Below are 21,635 nucleotides of genomic sequence, written 5' to 3' on the forward strand. Positions count from 1 at the left end.
GTTAGTCGAAGGCTCAAAAGGTACAATGCGAAAAAAATGCACAATCATTTGCCAATTTAAATATTTTCCCGCATTTCGCGAGATTTTGAGGGCGTATTTGCTGGAAAGTCTTCCTCTATGGTTTCTATGAACTGCTTCAACGTCATTGTCTTCGTATCGTATCCTGGAAGAGTTGTTAGTTAACATTTTGGATGGGATAGAGACGTTTTCATGTGGGATACGGTTTGTTATAGACGTCAGTCTATAAGGTGATTGGTTGAAATAACCAGATTAGCTGTAACGGTATGATGTAGGTAGAATATTTACCTAGGTTAGCGATAAGAAGGGTGCACGTTACCAAAAGACAAGCTTATTAAACGAAACTGAGGGATGGGGATGCAACGGGGTGGTCTTATCCACGTTTTTGTTTAAAGGACGGTGTACTTTAGGAAATTGGCTATTTCAGACGACCAAAATGAAGGAAACGATAACATGGCGATCCAAAATCAACATTTTAATACGAAAGTTTCATATATAATTAAAAAAAATGGTTGAATTGGTGATAATAAATTAGTGTGGGTATTAAAGTGTCACCTTAAGACTTAGAGGAATATCTAATCAAAGTATTAACTTCTGTCGAATTCGTCTCATTTGGCAGCGCTGTTTTTTTACTTTTTTCAATCATTTAATCACGTAGAAAAGTGGCAAACACGCCATCTACATGAGTAAAAATGCACGAATCGAAACGGTCATCGTTTACGTCATTTCCGGCGGCCATATTAGTAATTCACATTTGTATGTCAATCTTGAGGTACTTCTTCGAGTGCCACCATCTGCTCTCTATACGAATATATACCAAAAGGCCCTCGATGTTGAATCGATTTTTAAAACCGTCTATAATTTTATCAAACACCTGCCCCTTTTTTTTTTGTAGCGCTGCACTTTCTACTGGAACGTATTTCATTTATTCTTATAGGTATATATAATAAGTTTATTATAATAAGTCTTTTTTTTGAAGGTATTACTCATCGCGAAAAGTCGTTAAACAAAATTTTTCTCACTCCATTAGCAAAAAGGAAAACATTTGCGCAGGAATGGTTAAGGTCCAGAAACTATCCTAAAGTCGCAAGTATATGACCATTTAGTGTAGTAAATTCGGCCACATAGCGAGTAAATAACATTTTGATGTAGTAAATTCGGCCAAATAGCAAGTAAATAACATGATGTAGTAAATTCGGTCATATAGCAAGTATATAACCTTTTGGTGTAGTAAATTCGGTCATATAGCAAGTAAATCACCTTTTAGTGTAGTAAATTCGGCCACATAGCAAGTAAATAACCTTTTGATGTAGTAAATTCGGCCATTTAGCAAGTTTATAACCTTTTAGTGTAGTAAATTCGTTCATATAGCAAGTATATGACCTTTTGGTGTAGTAAATTCGGTCATATAGCAAGTAAATCACCTTTTAGTGTAGTAAATTCGGCCACATAGCAAGTAAATCACCTTTTAGTGTAGTAAATTCGTTCATATAGCGAGTATATAACATTTTGATGTAGTAAATTCGGCCAAATAGCAAGTAAATAACATTTTGATGTAGTAAATTCGGCCAAATAGCAAGTAAATAACATTTTGATGTAGTAAATTCGGCCACATAGCAAGTAAATAACATTTTGATGTAGTAAATTCTGCCTTACAGCAAGTTTATAACCTTTTAGTGTAGTAAATTAGTTCATATAGCAAGTAAATCACCTTTTAGTGTAGTAAATTCGGTCATATAGCAAGTAAATCACCTTTTAGTGTAGTAAATTCGGTCATATAGCAAGTAAATCACCTTTTAGTGTAGTAAATTCGTTCATATAGCGAGTATATAACATTTTGATGTAGTAAATTCGGCCAAATAGCAAGTAAATAACATTTTGATGTAGTAAATTCGGCCAAATAGCAAGTAAATAACATTTTGATGTAGTAAATTCTGCCTTACAGCAAGTTTATAACCTTTTAGTGTAGTAAATTAGTTCATATAGCAAGTTTATAACCTTTTAGTGTAGTAAATTCGGTCATATAGCAAGTAAATCACCTTTTAGTGTAGTAAATTCGGCCAAATAGCAAGTAAATAACATTTTGATGTAGTAAATTCGGCCACATAGCAAGTAAATAACATTTTGATGTAGTAAATTCTGCCTTACAGCAAGTTTATAACCTTTTAGTGTAGTAAATTAGTTCATATAGCAAGTAAATCACCTTTTAGTGTAGTAAATTCGGTCATATAGCAAGTAAATCACCTTTTAGTGTAGTAAATTCGGTCATATAGCAAGTAAATCACCTTTTAGTGTAGTAAATTCGTTCATATAGCGAGTATATAACATTTTGATGTAGTAAATTCGGCCAAATAGCAAGTAAATAACATTTTGATGTAGTAAATTCGGCCAAATAGCAAGTAAATAACATTTTGATGTAGTAAATTCGGCCACATAGCAAGTAAATAACATTTTGATGTAGTAAATTCTGCCTTACAGCAAGTTTATAACCTTTTAGTGTAGTAAATTAGTTCATATAGCAAGTAAATCACCTTTTAGTGTAGTAAATTCGGTCATATAGCAAGTAAATCACCTTTTAGTGTAGTAAATTCGGTCATATAGCAAGTAAATCACCTTTTAGTGTAGTAAATTCGGCCAAATAGCAAGTAAATAACATTTTGATGTAGTAAATTCGGCCACATAGCAAGTAAATAACATTTTGATGTAGTAAATTCTGCCTTACAGCAAGTTTATAACCTTTTAGTGTAGTAAATTAGTTCATATAGCAAGTAAATGATAACACGTACTTAGTACGTCAATATTCATGATGTCATTGTCATATTTGACATATTCATATCAGTGTTGCCATATTTCAAAACTTAAATAGCAACCCTCGTAATCTACGTTGTATCTTTCGTCTGGTGTTACACATATTTCGTTTGGCGTGCTCCAAGAAAAAAAAAACGATTGTAACGCATACAAAAAATAGTAATTACGCTATTGGGAATAGAATAAATTTTATATTGAATTTTTGAGTTTATTGATGCACGCCAATGACGTTCCGAATACCTACCATGTGGTAGACACGTTTAGACAAGAGACCCAGGTAGTTTTACAATTTCTAAGAATTTCTCTTCTCGGCATAATCTCTTTGTCCCTCGCAGTTCGGATTAGAACTAACGGACAACGAAAAAAAAAAAAAAAATAAAATCTAAAAGTGGGGTTAGGATTTTTCGAAATGATTTTGTTTTGTTCTTCGTAAACTATATTTATCACAGTGGTACAGAGCGGAAGATTTTTGTTGGTATTCTTATAAAAAGACAGTTTATTTCAAGTATTTTCGGTATTTTTTTGATGAAAAATAGGTGGATGAGACGTGGGAGTTTATTTATTTAGCCGCTAGATGTCCCCACTATGGACTATGATTGAAGATACCGTCTTTATACCTGCAAATTGAACATTATCGAATATAATTTCAGTTAATTCCTGTTGTGAGTAAACGTGGCAACGGTGCAAATAAAAAAAAATAATATACCCATAATCATATCATTTAAAATACAGGGTGGAATAATTTAATTAATATTTTGATTCATCCTGTATCAGATTCGATGAATATTAACGAAATTAATAATTTACCATAATTTTTTTTTACTATTCGATAGCTTCGTAACAGTTCTTGTATACAGGGTGTCTCACGACGAGTTAAAACTATCGGAAATCGACTGTAACTTTGTTATTTTAATGGGACACTTTGTATAATAATACATTTTTGAAATCTACGTTAAATTTTAGTATACTTTTGTCTAAGAACTTTTTTCGAAAAATGTATACTTTTCGAGTTATTAAGTTTTTTGTAAAAAAATTGACAATTGACAAAAAATTGACGTGCTTGATTTTTTTTTATATACATCCAACGTTTAAAAACAATTCTCTATAATTTCAGTTTAATATTCCAAGTATTTAGGCGCGAGTGAATTTTCAAACATACTTTTGTAAAGTTAGGTTAGGTTAGTCAATTTGACTCAAACTATTTTGTCACATAACAACCAAAGTAATCGGTTTACGTAAAAAGTGTGTATAACCTTTTTTATAGAGTTTTTTATGAGCTTCAATATTTGTTTGAAACTTTTTTCTCTAAAATCAATATTAATGGAGATATTTGCTTGAACTTGTTGGGTAAACGCAGCTTTGACGGTACAAAACTTTTTCTCTTATAAATGACAAGTTTTGTCGAAAATTAATGAACACAATGTTTAACCAATTTAATTTTAGATTATTAAAGTCGTGAATAATTGGCAAAAAATTACATTAGAGAAATTTTTTGACGAAATCAAGCTTAAAATACCGGAAGTCGACTGTAACTTTGCTATTTTAAATAGAACACACTGTATATTAATACATTTTTGAAATCTACGTTAAATTTTAATATAGTTTTGTCTAAAAACTTTTTTCGTAAAATGTATACTTTTTGAGTTATTAAGTTTTTTGTAAAAAAATTGACAATTGCAGATCCTTATAAATTATTTTTTTACAAAGAAACCCTCAAAGATATGGAAATGGTTTTTGTTCAGTTGTTCTAAGCAAGGTCACACGTATTTAAATATATGTTGAAAAATTTTCAATTCTATACAGGGTGTGTATAAAAAGGGTTCAAACTTTATAAATGTCAAATTTCTAAAAATTTACAGAAAACATTTAATATCTGGATAACGGTAAGTTTTAGGTACAGGAAAGTATACAATAATTTGCCTTATTTTTTACCCCTGAATGTATTAAAATAGAAAAAACCGGGTGGTTCTATATAAAAAAATAAAGAAATTCGATATTTATGAAGTTAAATTTTGAACACTTTTTATACGTACCCTGTATAAAATGAAAATTGTTTTAACCTAGATTCAAATACGTCTGACCTTGCTAAAAGCAACCAAATAGAAATAATTTTCATATCTTTAAGGGTATCATCGTAAAAAAATAATTTATAAGGGTCTGCAACTGTCAAATTTTTTACAAAAAACTCAATAACTCAAAAAGTATACATTTTTCCGAAAAAAGTTTTTAGACAAAACTATACTAAAATTTCACGCAGATTTCAAAAATGTATTATTATACAAGGTGTCCCATTAAAATAACGAAGTTACAGTCGACTTTTATTGCAACAGATTTTCATTCTTATAGAAACCCTTCATCATCTTAATGGAAAAGTCAAGATGATTCCAAATATGCTTTATAATATAGTTTTTATTACGAAATTTTGTTTTTCACTTACAAAAAAAACAACGAACGGGGTACAAAAGATCTCAGTACAGGTCTGGTATCCCGTTTAAACCAAACTCCCTTACAGGAAGGTACTACTCGTCTATTTACGTTTCATAATTCAAAATTCAGTTGTAGCAAGTTAATGATGGTCCAATTTATGATGATTCGATTCATATAAACGTACATTTTTCGAATTAATTCCTTAAATCCTTGGGGTATAAATAAAACCAAATATTTATCAATAAAAATTGTATTCGTTTCAATTTATAAAAACATAACGTAATAGTAACAAATATCAATAACTGCTTGTTGTATATATACATCATAATATCACTGTACAATTTTTTTTTTACAAATAATTGCGAACAATTTTCAAAAAAAACATAAATTCTAATATCAATGGGATCGATCAATTGTTGTAATAGCGAAGGACGTTTTTTTTTCTGAAAATTGTTTATCCTTATAAACGGGAATCGAAAAAATAACATGGCCCCCAACAAATAACAAAATTTTATATTTTTGATTGGAGATTCGGGTAATTCTTTTACATTTTTAACAGATTTTCAACGATGTAATCATCGAGTTACCTTCACATGTTGGTGATAAAAAAGAAGAACCGGATACAACTTCAATACAGAACCTGCGAAAACAGGTACAGGGTTCTTCACGAAACTTCCGGTTATACCGGAAGTAGACCCAAATTTCGTTAGTTTTTATTAAATTTTTGGAATCTACGCGAAATTTCGATATAACTTTATATGTCATATTACGTCTAAAAACCAACATTTTTTAATTATTTCAAATTTTCGAAATTTTTCGACACATACAGTCCTCCACTAAAAAAATTATATTTCCAAATTTAAGTGAGTCTGGTCTAATATTTTTGGAATTTGGATAAATAACATTTACAACTTTCGAAATCCGTGAAAATATTGACAAAAATTTATACAGGGTGTTTAAAAAATAGTACCGAATTTCGTTATGAAAATTTCAGTTTTTTCAATTTTCTACAAAAACCGTTACTTTAAGATATATGAATTTACTTACGAAATCCCTTTAATTTAAAGCGTAGAATCTAATGGTGAAGAGAAAAATAGGGGTTGTCATTTGAAAAAATTGAGTTTTCGAAGTTTTTACATAGCGAAATTTCGTCACCATTTTCTGAACATCCTGTATAAATTCTTGTCAACATTTTCACGGATTTCGCAAGCTGTAAGTGTTATTTATCCAAATTCCAAAAATATTAGACCTGACTCACTTAAACTTGGAAATATAATTTTTTTTAGTGGAGGACTGTATGTGTGGAAAAATTTCGAAAATGTGAAATAATTAAAAAATGATGGACTTTCGACATATTATGCCTTATATAAAGTTATATTGAAATTTTACGTAGATTCCAAAAATCTAATAAAAATCATGTGAAAAACTGTAGGACCTTCGTATCGGCCTTCCTAGTTTCCCGATTCGTCCAACTGGACTTCCGAAAAAATCAAAAATCGCTCCAAGTTCTCAATAAAAAAAAATTTCATCGAATAATTACATCGATGAAGTAAAGGTTTCGATGATGGTAAAAAGGGCGAAGGATTTTTTTTTTGTTTTGTTTGCGGTGAGAAAATTTTCGCTGCCGAAAAAAACTTAATCGGAAAAAACAAACATAACGAAAACCTTTGTATAATTCGTGCAAAATAAGTATGATTGTAAAAACGCATTTTATCACATATTTTTCCGTTCAATTAAATTATAAACAAAAATTAATTACACAGAATAATTACAAAATTTTTCGAAATTGTCCAAGGCATTATGATACATTGTAACTTTAAACATTTTCCGAAAATAATTTTGAACACAAACATGGCCATTTCAACGTATATATTTATATTTATATATAACAAATTGGAGGAGAAAAAACATTGGATGAAGTTTTATCGGGAATTAAATACCTTAGCAACCCCATTTTCGATGTTTTTATTAAATAAAAAAAGATCCGGAACTTTCACATCACCCTGTAATTTATTTGAAGGTTAAGTGAAACTTGTATCGTTAGAAAATTATTTTACGTAAATTTATTGGTCCTAGATTGATCAGTTAATTCAAAATTTATGAATTTTGTAGGTTAAAAACTTGATAAACCTAGGATTTACTCCACTTTTGAACCTCAAACTTGATAAACCCAGGATTTGTTCCATTTTTAAAACTCCTAGACTAATCAGAGGATTAGTTATTTAGTAAAAGACAAAATTATTCAATTTCTTCACTTTCTAGGTTTAATTATTGGTAGAAAACGTGCTAAACCTAGGATTTACCCTACTTTTAAAGTTTAATCGTGATAAACCTAGGATTTACTCCACTTTAAACCTCCTAAATTAATCAGAGGATCAGTTATTTAGTAAAAGTCAAAATTATTCAATTTCTTCACTTTCTAGGTTTAATTATTGGTAGAAAACGTGCTAAACCTAGGATTTACCCTACTTTTAAAGTTTAATCGTGATAAAACTAGGATTTACTCCACTTTAAACCTCCCAAATTAATCAGAGGATCAGTTATTTAGTAAAAGTCAAAATTATTCAATTTCTTCACTTTCTAGGTTTAATTATTGGTAGAAAACGTGCTAAACCTAGGATTTACCCTACTTTTAAAGTTTAATCGTGATAAACCTAGGATTTACTCCACTTTAAACCTCCCAGACTAATCAGAGGATCAGTTATTTAGTAAAAGTCAAAATTATTCAATTTCTTCACTTTCTAGGTTTAATTATTGGTAGAAAACGTGCTAAACCTAGGATTTACTCCACTTTTAAAGTTTAATCGTGATAAACCTAGGATTTACTCCACTTTAAACCTCCTAAATCAATCAGAGAATTAGTTATTTAGTAAAAGTCAAAATTATTCAATTTATTCACTTTCTAGGTTCAATTATTGGTAGAAAACGTGCTAAACCTAGGATTTACCACACTTTTACAGTTTAATCGTGATAAAACTAGGATTTACTCCACTTTAAACCTCCCAGACTAATCAGAGGATCAGTTATTTAGTAAAAGTCAAAATTATTCAATTTCTTCACTTTCTAGGTTTAATTATTGGTAGAAAACGTGCTAAACCTAGGATTTACCCTACTTTTAAAGTTTAATCGTGATAAACCTAGGATTTACTCCACTTTAAACCTCCTAAATTAATCAGAGGATCAGTTATTTAGTAAAAGTCAAAATTATTCAATTTCTTCACTTTCTAGGTTTAATTATTGGTAGAAAACGTGCTAAACCTAGGATTTACTCCACTTTTAAAGTTTAATCGTGATAAACCTAGGATTTACCCTACTTTTAAAGTTTAATCGTGATAAACCTAGGATTTACTCCACTTTAAACCTCCTAAATTAATCAGAGGATCAGTTATTTAGTAAAAGTCAAAATTATTCAATTTCTTCACTTTCTAGGTTTAATTATTGGTAGAAAACGTGCTAAACCTAGGATTTACTCCACTTTTAAAGTTTAATCGTGATAAACCTAGGATTTACCCTACTTTTAAAGTTTAATCGTGATAAACCTAGGATTTACTCCACTTTAAACCTCCTAAATTAATCAGAGGATCAGTTATTTAGTAAAAGTCAAAATTATTCAATTTCTTCACTTTCTAGGTTTAATTATTGGTAGAAAACGTGCTAAACCTAGGATTTACTCCACTTTTAAAGTTTAATCGTGATAAACCTAGGATTTACCCTACTTTTAAAGTTTAATCGTGATAAACCTAGGATTTACTCCACTTTAAACCTCCTAAATTAATCAGAGGATCAGTTATTTAGTAAAAGTCAAAATTATTCAATTTCTTCACTTTCTAGGTTTAATTATTGGTAGAAAACGTGCTAAACCTAGGATTTACTCCACTTTTAAAGTTTAATCGTGATAAACCTAGGATTTACCCTACTTTTAAAGTTTAATCGTGATAAACCTAGGATTTACTCCACTTTAAACCTCCTAAATTAATCAGAGGATCAGTTATTTAGTAAAAGTCAAAATTATTCAATTTCTTCACTTTCTAGGTTTAATTATTGGTAGAAAACGTGATAAACCTAGGATTTACTTCACTTTTAAAGTTTAATCGTGATAAACCTAGGATTTACTCCACTTTAAACCTCCTAAATCAATCAGAGAATTAGTTATTTAGTAAAAGTCAAAATTATTCAATTTATTCACTTTCTAGGTTCAATTATTGGTAGAAAACGTGCTAAACCTAGGATTTACCACACTTTTACAGTTTAATCGTGATAAACCTAGGATTTACTCCACTTTAAACCTCCCAAACTAATCAGAGGATCAGTTATTTAGTAAAAGTCAAAATTATTCAATTTCTTCACTTTCTAGGTTTAATTATTGGTAGAAAACGTGCTAAACCTAGGATTTACCCTACTTTTAAAGTTTAATCGTGATAAACCTAGGATTTACTCCACTTTAAACCTCCCAAATGAATCAGAGAATCAGTTATTTAGTAAAAGTCAAAATTATTCAATTTCTTCACTTTCTAGGTTTAATTATTGGTAGAAAACGTGCTAAACCTAGGATTTACCATACTTTTACAGTTTAATCGTGATAAACCTAGGATTTACTCCACTTTAAACCTCCCAAATGAATCAGAGGATCAGTTATTTAGTAAAAGTTAAAATTATTCAATTTCTTCACTTTCTAGGTTCAATTATTGGTACAAAACTTGATAAACCTAGGATTTACTCCACTTTTAAAGTTTAATCGTGATAAAACTAGGATTTACTCCACTTTAAACCTCCCAAACTAATCAGAGGATCAGTTATTTAGTAAAAGTCAAAATTATTCAATTTCTTCACTTTCTAGGTTTTTTTATTGGTAGAAAACGTGATAAACCTAGGATTTACTCCACTTTTGAACCTCAAACTTGATAAACCCAGGATTTGTTCCATTTTTAAACCTCCCAAATGAATCAGAGGATCAGTTATTTAGTAAAAGTCAAAATTATTCAATTTCTTCACTTTCTAGGTTCAATTATTGGTAGAAAACGTGATAAACCTAGGATTTACTCCACTTTTAAAGTTTAATCGTGATAAACCTAGGATTTACTCCACTTTAAACCTTCCAAACTAATCAGAGAATCAAGTATTGGATGAAACTAGATATTCCGAATTATAGGTTTAATTATTGGTACAAAACTCGATAAACCTAGGATTTGATTCAATTAGAATTGTGTGAAAAACAATGAATATCGAAACTACTCCATTTCTGAACATCCTAACTGACCAAAAATTAACGTAATCTAGGAATAATTCCATTTTGAAACTTTGTAGGTTTTCTTTTTGTTTAAAACGAGATAAACCCAACTTGTATTTCAATTTTGTACCTTCCAGACTAACAAGCCGATCGTTTTTGGAAAAAAAATCACAAATTTATCGATTTCTAAACTTAATAAGGTTTCCTGCCTTTTAAAAACACGCTAAACCTAGGATTCATCCCACTTGGAATTTTTATAAATCGGTCAAAAACGATTAACTTTGGAATCAAAACTCTTCTGAACGTCTCAGATTAACCACTCGAACAAAAATTGAAGTTAAATAAGAATCATTTAATTTTTCTAGTAGTTTTAGGTTGAAAATGTGATAAACCTAGCTACAAGTACACTCAGAAACAAGCTATATTCATTTTTTTGGTAAAAAAATTATTAACATCGAAATTATTTTATTCCTAATCTTTTTAAATTTTGTTTCGGTTAAAAATCTACACTAAGAAACATTCCAGATTCATTTTTCGATGAAAAAATTACAAAATATCGAGTTAATTTTTGTTTAAAACTACTCAGACTGATCAAATGATTGAAATTTGAAATAATATATTAAATATTTCATTTCCGAACCTACCGTATAATATTTTTAGTAAAAACTTGTTTATAAACGTTGTAGATTTATTTTTTGATGAAAATATCGAAAAAATATTAAAGTTATCCCATTTGTTATCGTCCTTATCTAATCCTAACGATACCATTCACTTTTAATAAACAAAATTCGATTTTACCATAAATATATTGTACAAATTTCAAATTTATCCCAATCGAGTTTAAATAACAGGGTTGATATTATTCCAAACCCCTATTTTATTTATTAGCGACATCAAAATGTTATAATACACGTTGCCGGGGTAAAAATTTTGGTTCAACTACATCCCTCGTTTGATGGAATTATATTTTAAGCTTTGGTCAATATTTTTCGTTTGATTACATTAGATATATGATTACACTCGTTTATTCATCATTTTTATAACTTATACGCTACGAAAAATGATTAGATTGCAAGTTAAAAAGCAAATTTACCGAATCAAAATCGTATTTCCAACACGCCAAGTCTAAACGAATCAAATTCTGACCTACACTGTATAAATGGTCACCAAACCGGCGCTGTACTGTAGCATTTCGAACTAGAGAATGAGTAGGTGGAATAGAGCTGGATAAAAGTTTAAAAATATGCGTTAATTGAATTTGTTTTCGTTCTGTTTTCAAAATTTTCGAAAATATGCGTTTTCATGAAAGAAAATTCACCATATTTGTTGTTTGGAGTGATTTTTGAAAGAAAAAAAAGGAAATTTTGTAATAATTCCGGTAGATAAGTTTGGTGATTATAAAGTTGAGAGTTTGGTGATTTTTTTTGATCACACTATATGATTGAGAAATGGGAAAGATTTTTTTCCGATTTGCACGTCACTATTTCGACAATTTTCACGAGGTTACGATCGTATTGAATCGCTTTTGTTATGGTGTGGAGTGAAATCGAAATTTCAAACAATATGTAACCTATTTTCACAATATCCAACACAAAAACCAAAACAAATCACTTAAAACTTGCGTCATGCTTTAGCAATTTTCACATTTTACTAAATTTACAGTTAGGCAACTTGAAGTCGAATTTACAAGTAGAATATTCGGTGTGTTTATTGAACGAATGTTTCCCAAATACTTTTCATTATAATAATTTTCGTAAAATCACAAACGAAAACTTACATTTCACAAAAAATGCACTACAAAGTTCGTTAAGATTTTTCAGTTGGTACTAAAAACATATAAAGTGTTGTAATTTCTCTCAAAATCAAAATATTGCAATGAATAAAAAAAGAAAATGCTCAGAAAAGATTAAGCAACATTCGAGTTTCCGTAATCAGTCTGTCCTATCAACGAGTCAATCTACAGGGTGTTCTAAACATAAATTTATAATCAATATTTTTGATCGCCCCCGTATAAATCAAAAGACGAAATAACTGACGATGGCTTATAAACAGCGACATTCCTGAAGAATTAAACTACAATTTGAAAAAAAAAATTGTTAAAATCGGCCAAACGATTCAAGAGAAAATGTACTACAAAGTTCGTTAAGATTTTTCAGTTGGTACTAAAAACATATAAAGTGTTGTAATTTCTCTCAAAATGAAAATTTTACAATGACTAAAAAAAGAAAATGCTCAGAAAAGATTAAACAACATTCGAGTTTCCGTAATCAGTCTGTCCTATCAACGAGTCAATCTACAGGGTGTTCTAAACATAAATTTATAATCAATATTTTTGATCGCCCCCGTATAAATCAAAAGACGAAATAACTGACGATGGCTTATAAACAGCGACATTCCTGAAGAATTAAACTACAATTTGAAAAAAAAAATTGTTAAAATCGGCCAAACGATTCAAGAGAAAATGTACTACAAAGTTCGTTAAGATTTTTCAGTTGGTACTAAAAACATATAAAGTGTTGTAATTTCTCTCAAAATGAAAATTTTACAATGACTAAAAAAAGAAAATGCTCAGAAAAGATTAAACAACATTCGAGTTTCCGTAATCAGTCTGTCCTATCAACGAGTCAATCTACAGGGTGTTCTAAACATAAATTTATAATCAATATTTTTAATCGCCCCCGTATAAATCAAAAGACGAAATAACTGACGATGGCTTATAAACAGCGACATTCCTGAAGAATTAAACTACAATTTGAAAAAAAAAATTGTTAAAATCGGCCAAACGATTCAAGAGAAAATGTACTACAAAGTTCGTTAAGATTTTTCAGTTGGTACTAAAAACATATAAAGTGTTGTAATTTCTCTCTAAATCAAAATATTGCATTGAATGAAAAAAGAAAATGTTGAGAAAAGATTGAACAACATTCGAGTTTCCGTAATCAGTCTGTCCTATCAACGATTCAATCTACAGGGTGTTCTAAACATAAATTTATAATCAATATTTTTAATCGCCCCCGTATAAATCAAAAGACGAAATAACTGACGATGGCTTATAAACAGCGACATTCCTGAAGAATTAAACTACATTTTGAAAAAAAAAATGTTAAAATCGGCCAAAGGATTCAAGAGAAAATGTACTACAAAGTTCGTTAAGATTTTTCAGTTGGTACTAAAAACATATAAAGTGTTGTAATTTCTCTCAAAATCAAAATATTGCAATGAATAAAAAAAGAAAATGCTCAGAAAAGATTAAGCAACATTCGAGTTTCCGTAATCAGTCCGACCTATCAACGATTCAATCTACAAGGTGTTCTAAAGAAAAATTTATTTTCAATATTTTTGATCGCCCCCGTATAAATAGAAAAACGGAAAAAATGACGACGTTATCTAGACAGCAACGTTCCTGAAGAATTAAACTACATTTTGAAAAAAAAAAATGTTAAAATCAGCCAAAGGATTCAAGAGAAAATGTACTACAAAGTTCGTTAAGATTTTTCAGTTGGTACTAAAAACATATAAAGTGTTGTAATTTCTCTCAAAATCAAAATATTGCATTGAATGAAAAAAGAAAATGTTGAGAAAAGATTGAACAACATTCGAGTTTCCGTAATCAGTCTGTCCTATCAACGATTCAATCTACAGGGTGTTCTAAACAAAAATTTATTTTTAATATTTTTGATCGCCCCCGTATAAATCAAAAAACGAAATAACTAACGATGGCTTATAAACAGCGACATTCCTGAAGAAAGAAACTACAATTTGAAAAAAAAATTGTTAAAATCGGCCAAAGGATTCAAGAGAAAATGTACTACAAAGTTCGTTAAGATTTTTCAGTTGGTACTAAAAACATATAAAGTGTTGTAATTTCTCTCTAAATCAAAATATTGCAATGAATAAAAAAAGAAAATGTTCAGAAAAGATTAAACAACATTCGAGCTTCCATAAATAGTCTGTCCTATCAACGATTCAATCTACAGGGTGTTCTAAAGAAAAATTTATTTTCAATATTTTTGATCGCCCCCGTATAAATCAAAAAACGAAATAACTAACGATGGCTTATAAACAGCGACATTCCTGAAGAAAGAAACTACAATTTGAAAAAAAAATTGTTAAAATCGGCCAAAGGATTCAAGAGAAAATGTACTACAAAGTTCGTTAAGATTTTTCAGTTGGTACTAAAAACATATAAAGTGTTGTAATTTCTCTCTAAATCAAAATATTGCATTGAATAAAAAAAGAAAATGCTCAGAAAAGATTAAACAACATTCGAGCTTCCATAAATAGTCTGTCCTATCAACGATTCAATCTACAGGGTGTTCTAAAGAAAAATTTATTTTCAATATTTTTGTTCGCCCCCGTATAAAACAAAATACGAAATAAATGACGATGGCTTATAAACAGCGACGTTCCTGAAGAATTAAACTACAATTTGAAAAAAAATTTGTTGAAATCTGTCAAAGGATTCAAGAGAAAATGCACTACAAAGTTCGTTAAGATTTTTCAGTTGGTACTGAAAACATATAAAGTGTTGTAATTTCTCTCAAAATGAAAATTTTGCAATGACTAAAAAAGAAAATGCTCAGAAAAGATTAAACAACATTCGAGTTTCCATAATCAGTCCGTCTTATCAACAAGTCAAGCTACAGGGTGTTCTAAACAAAAATTTATTTTCAATATTTATGATCACCCTCGTATAAATCGAAAAACGGAATAAATGACGACGTTATCTAGACAGCGACGTTCCCGAAGAAAGAAACTACAATTTGAAAAAAAAATTGTTGGAATCGGCCAAAGGATTCAAGAGAGAATGCACTACAAAGTTTGTTAAAATTTTTCAGTTGGTACTGAAAATATATAAAATGTTGTAATTTCTCTCTAAATCAAAATATTGCATTGAATAATAAAAAGAAAATGCTCAGAAAAGATTAAACAACATTCGAGTTTCCATAAATAGTCAGTCCTATCAACGATTCAATCTACAGGGTGTTCTAAACAAAAATTTATAATCAATATTTTTGATCACCCCCGTATAAAACAAAAACGAAATAAACGACGACGATATCTAATCAGTGACGTTCCCGAATAATCAAACTACAATTTGTAAAAAAAAAATTTAGAATCGGTTATAAGATTCAGGAGAAAACGAACTAAACACTTCGATGAAATTTTTTTAGTTTTACTAATTTCCAAACAAACTATGATATAAAAAAAAACAGAAACTTATCGTGAAATTCCAATCGATGTGTGTACGCCTTTGTCCGCGTGATTTCACTGCTAAATACCTTCGGTATGTGCAACTTCGTTCGACAAAATGGACACGAAATTAAGATTCGATTGTAAACTAAGAAGAATGCAGAAATGTTTTGCATATCAGCTGCTTTTAGATAAATAAACGAGTGTAATAATGTCACTTGAAACAATCACTTGATAAAACTTAAAAAGTTAATCTTAATCTTACTTTACGTCATTCGATTATAAATTCTATCACAGCTCAAAATGCGCTTCCACTAGATATCCAGTATTTTTTGCAAGTACGAATTTTTGGAATGTGCAAATCTCGATACGAAATTCGAATATTTAAATATTTTCGAAAAGTGACTCATAAACAAAAACGATTTTTTCCCTTATGTAACAATAATTACAACAAAAACAATCAAATCAACGATAATTTATTACAATATACAGTGTTGCCGTTCAGTTATTATTTCTTGGATTCTCAGATAAATTATTATTGAGATTTCTTTGCATACATTTCAATTTATTTTAGATGATAGATAAAAATTGACAAAATATTTTCCAACGTTGTCGTTTATATATTTTTTCCCCAAAACAATGAGATAATTTAAATTTTAAAGATCACTTCAAGTGTACGAGGGTAATTCAATTAATATTGTCATTGATTATATTTTTACGATGTTGTCAAATTATAATTATTTTACTAGATACAAGGAAATATTTTGAGATCGATATGATGTTCTTATAGAGTTTAAAAAAATTTTTTAACTAATGTTGCCAATTTAGTATTCTTTCACTAGACTGCAAAAAAAAATTTCTTTTGGACAACAGGATCATGTTCAAGGCATTAAGTAGTATTACAACGTTGCCATTCACTTTTTATATCTTAGATCCCGTGAAATAATTTAGATTTGAAAAATTTCTTTGCAAAACGTTGTAAACAAATCGAAATATTGAGAAAAGTGTTTTTCCAATGTTGCCAAATTTGGAGTTGAATTTATAGGTTTTACATCGTTGCCATTTATTTATTTTGTCGTGGAACGGAGGAAATAATTCAGGTTTTCAAATTATTTTCAAACTACGAGTAAAATCAACAGAAATATTGAGAAAATAATTTTTCCAACGTTGCCAATTTAGTAATTTTCTATTAGTTACAAGGAAAAATGTCGAATTTTGAAAAAAAAATTGAAATTGTGCACTTTACATAGTTGCCATTCAATCATTTTGTCTTTAAACTCAAGAAAAATTCAGATTTTGATTTTTTTTTGAAAATACGAGATGAATCAATCGAAATATCGAGAAAATGTTTTGCAACGTTGTCAAATTTGGTAATATTTCATTGGATGAAAAGAAAAATGTCGAATTTTAAAAAAATTGATATTGAGGAGAATTTATGTTTTACATCGTTGCCATTCAATCATTTTGTCTTTAAACTCAAGAAAAAATTCAGATTTTGATTTTTTTTTCGAAAATACGAGATGAATCAATCGAAATATCGAGAAAATGTTTTGCAACGTTGTCAAATTTGGTAATATTTCATTAGATGCAAAGAAAAATGTCGAATTTTAAAAAAATTTATATTGAGGAGAATTTATGTTTTACATCGTTGCCATTCAATCATTTTATCTTTAAACTCAAGAAATAATTTAGATTTTGATTTTTTTTTCAAAAATACGAGAAGAATCCATAGAAATATCGAGAAAATGTTTTGCAACGTTGTCAAATTTGGTAATATTTCATTAGATGCAAAGAAAAATGACGAATTTTAAAAAAATTGATATTGAGGAGAATTTATGTTTTACATCGTTGCCATTCAATCATTTTGTCATAAAACACAAGAAAAAATTTAGTTTTTGATTTTTTTTTCGAAAATACGAGAAGAATCCATAGAAATATCGAGAAAATGTTTTGCAACGTTGTCAAATTTGGTAATATTTCATTAGATGCAAAGAAAAATGACGAATTTTAAAAAAATTGATATTGAGGAGAATTTATGTTTTACATCGTTGCCATTCAATCATTTTGTCTTTAAACTCAAGAAATAATTTAGATTTTGATTTTTTTTTTCCAAAATACGAGAAGAATCAATCGAAATATCGAGAAAATGTTTTGCAACGTTGTCAAATTTGGTAATATTTCATTAGATGCAAAGAAAAATGTCGAATTTTGAAAAAATTGATATTGAGGATAATTTATGTTTTACATCGTTGCCATTCAATCATTTTGTCTTTAAACTCAAGAAATAATTTAGATTTTGATTTTTTTTTCGAAAATACGAGAAGAATCAATCGAAATATCGAGAAAATGTTTTGCAACGTTGTCAAATTTGGTAATATTTCATTAGATGCAAAGAAAAATGTCGAATTTTAAAAAAATTTATATTGAGGAGAATTTATGTTTTACATCGTTGCCATTCAATCATTTTGTCTTTAAACTCAAGAAATAATTTAGATTTTGATTTTTTTTTTCGAAAATACGAGAAGAATCAATCGAAATATCGAGAAAATGTTTTGCAACGTTGTCAAATTTGGTAATATTTCATTAGATGCAAAGAAAAATGTCGAATTTTGAAAAAATTGATATTGAGGAGAATTTATGTTTTACATCGTTGCCATTCAATCATTTTGTCTTTAAACTCAAGAAATAATTTAGATTTTGATTTTTTTTTTCGAAAATACGAGAAGAATCAATCGAAATATCGAGAAAATGTTTTGCAACGTTGTCAAATTTGGTAATATTTCATTAGATGCAAAGAAAAATGTCGAATTTTGAAAAAAATCAACATCCAGTCAAATTTATACGTAATACATCGTTGCCATTTACTTATTTAGTCGTAGAACCCAAGAAATAATTCGTTTTTCGAAATTAATCGCATTTACAAGGTAATTCAACCAATATATAAAGAAAAAATTTCTTCCCAACGTCGCCAACGTTCATTATTTGTTTCAAAGTCACTTTTTTTTTCGAGAAAATTATACCATACGTACATTATCACCGGATCACCGTATTTTTTTTGCCCATCATTCGAACGACAAAAAAAAAAACCAAAAATAAAATAACAAACAACAACAATCGTCGATAGAGAGAAGCGCGCGCATCGACCAACTTCGTAAAACTCATCCAGATATCTAGAGGAACGCGTTTCACCTAACGTGCCACAACCCGAGATTCAAAACGCTCAACTGCGGCAATTTCATAACTTTTTCTAGTCCGACGGTAGTTATTTTAGTACAACCGTACAAATCTATACACTTTAACCTAGTGAGCGCCTCGGCTATGTTCGTTAAACCTTTATCCGTCACTCTGCTACATTGTCCTATATTCAAAGTTTCCAAATCGTGCAAAGTGTTCGATATTTTGGCCAAACCTTCGTCCGAAATTTGGCACGCACTCAAAGACAAACTTTTCAAATTGAACAAACCTTGCGAGATGTGCACCAAGGCCTGATCGCCGATTTTGTCGCAAAACGACACGTCCAACGAAGATATCCTCGAACCGCCTTCCGCCAAATACGCCATACCTATGTCGGAGATGTTGTCGCAAGAACGAAGATTCAATTCGCGAAGATTCGACATTTTCGCCAGGTGTTTTAGGCCGCTGTCGGTGATGCTGATGCAAAAACTGAGGTTGATCGATTTTAACGATGTTAAACCGGTCGCGTGCTTCAGAGCTTCGTCCGAAAGTCTTTGGCAATCCTGCAGACCTGAAACAACGAGGAAACGACGTTATAGACCTACACATCTAGATCTACAATCGAATTCATACAAAACAACGCGAGTATCAACTCGAAATACGCGTCACCATCGAGATTTCCATGCGACATAACCTCCAAAAACTTGACGTAGCTTTTGGAGTTACACACATTTTGAAAGTTAACGACTGTCGCCTGAAACCAACTGTTTCGATTGCGTGTCTGTAGACCAATCAGTGTAGCCGTCGCCTACATTTGCTCTAACTCGGGAAAGCTGCAGCTGAAGAAACAACCACCAGCAACTTCGAACAGTTCTTTAGAACTCTTAGAAATAGGAATTAGCTCCCCTAGGTCATTTCTAACGCCGGGAGGACCTGACAAGACATAATTAGAACAAAATAATGCTTCCTGGAAGGCTTCAACGTCGATTTCCTTCAGAGAACTCGTCGGAACGGATCTAATGGTGTCCAGGATCTCCAAATGAGCTGGGAGAACAAAAAAAAGTCCGTAGTACGACTAAATATGATGCTGAACTGGTTTTGTCAAGGAATCGGTCGTGAAAAAGTCCCAATAGAAAGTTTCATGTCGAGATGGAGCTTCCAAGGATCCTCGAGTGGTTCAAAATAGGAATCAGCTCCCCTAGGTCGTTTCTAACGCCAGGAGGACCTGACAAGACATAATTAGAACAAAATAATGCTTCCTGGAAGGCTTCAACGTAGATTTCCTTCAAAGACCTCGACGGAACGGATCTAATAGTGTCCAGGATCTCCAAATGAGCTGGGAGAACAAGAAAAAGTCCTTAGTACGACTAAATATCATGCTGAACAGGTTTTTGTCAAGGAATCGGTCGTGAAAAAGTCCCAATAGAAAGTTTCATGTCGAGATGGAGCTTCCAAGGATCCTCGAGTGGTTCAAAATAGGAATCAGCTCCCCTAGGTCGTTTCTAACGCCAGGAGGACCTGACAAGACATAATTAGAACAAAATAATGCTTCCTGGAAGGCTTCAACGTCGATTTCCTTCAGAGAACTCGTCGGAACGGATCTAATGGTGTCCAGGATCTCCAAATGAGCTGGGAGAACAAAAAAAAGTCCGTAGTACGACTAAATATGATGCTGAACTGGTTTTGTCAAGGAATCGGTCGTGAAAAAGACCGAGTAGAAAATTTCAAGTCGTGATGGAGCTTCCAAGGATCCTCGAGTGGTTCAAAATAGGAATCAGCTCCCCTAGGTCGTTTCTAACGCCAGGAGGACCTGACAAGACATAATTAGAACAAAATAATGCTTCCTGGAAGGCTTCAACGTAGATTTCCTTCAAAGACCTCGACGGAACGGATCTAATGGTGTCCAGGATCTCCAAATGAGCTGGGAGAACAAGAAAAAGTCCTTAGTACGACTAAATATCATGCTGAACAGGTTTTTGTCAAGGAATCGGTCGTGAAAAAGTCCCAATAGAAAGTTTCATGTCGAGATGGAGCTTCCAAGGATCCTCGAGTGGTTCAAAATAGGAATCAGCTCCCCTAGGTCGTTTCTAACGCCAGGAGGACCTGACAAGACATAATTAGAACAAAATAATGCTTCCTGGAAGGCTTCAACGTCGATTTCCTTCAGAGAACTCGTCGGAACGGATCTAATGGTGTCCAGGATCTCCAAATGAGCTGGGAGAACAAAAAAAAGTCCGTAGTACGACTAAATATGATGCTGAACTGGTTTTGTCAAGGAATCGGTCGTGAAAAAGACCGAGTAGAAAATTTCAAGTCGTGATGGAGCTTCCAAGGATCCTCGAGTGGTTCAAAATAGGAATCAGCTCCCCTAGGTCGTTTCTAACGCCAGGAGGACCTGACAAGACATAATTAGAACAAAATAATGCTTCCTGGAAGGCTTCAACGTAGATTTCCTTCAAAGACCTCGACGGAACGGATCTAATGGTGTCCAGGATCTCCAAATGAGCTGGGAGAACAAGAAAAAGTCCTTAGTACGACTAAATATCATGCTGAACAGGTTTTTGTCAAGGAATCGGTCGTGAAAAAGTCCCAATAGAAAGTTTCATGTCGAGATGGAGCTTCCAAGGATCCTCGAGTGGTTCAAAATAGGAATCAGCTCCCCTAGGTCGTTTCTAACGCCAGGAGGACCTGACAAGACATAATTAGAACAAAATAATGCTTCCTGGAAGGCTTCAACGTCGATTTCCTTCAGAGAACTTGTCGGAACGGATCTAATGGTGTCCAGGAT

At 31.1% G+C, this 21,635-nt stretch overlaps 1 protein-coding gene across 12 annotated transcripts in view; it reads right to left on the bottom strand.

Moving 5' to 3' along the window:
* Positions 1-5,487: 5,487 nt before the first annotated feature.
* The window catches only part of LOC130892471 (F-box/LRR-repeat protein 14), a 30,415-nt gene continuing 14,267 nt past the window's right edge, over positions 5,488-21,635 (bottom strand). The window contains exons 3-4 of one of the 12 annotated variants that reach the window (XR_009059041.1): positions 9,839-19,418; positions 5,488-9,355 (exon numbers count right to left, since the gene is read on the bottom strand). Coding sequence is in view for 1 of the 12 variants with exons in the window: in XM_057797908.1 (XP_057653891.1) it covers positions 18,859-19,418 (560 nt within the window). In the remaining 11 variants the exon portion in view is untranslated. Of the gene's footprint in view, positions 19,419-21,635 lie in introns of all 12 variants that reach the window. The other 11 variants (XR_009059043.1, XR_009059040.1, XR_009059050.1 and 8 more) reach the window with 11 other exon arrangements.

Source organism: Diorhabda carinulata, chromosome 4 (genome assembly GCF_026250575.1).
Source record: "Diorhabda carinulata isolate Delta chromosome 4, icDioCari1.1, whole genome shotgun sequence".
Classification (NCBI taxonomy): domain Eukaryota; kingdom Metazoa; phylum Arthropoda; class Insecta; order Coleoptera; family Chrysomelidae; genus Diorhabda; species Diorhabda carinulata.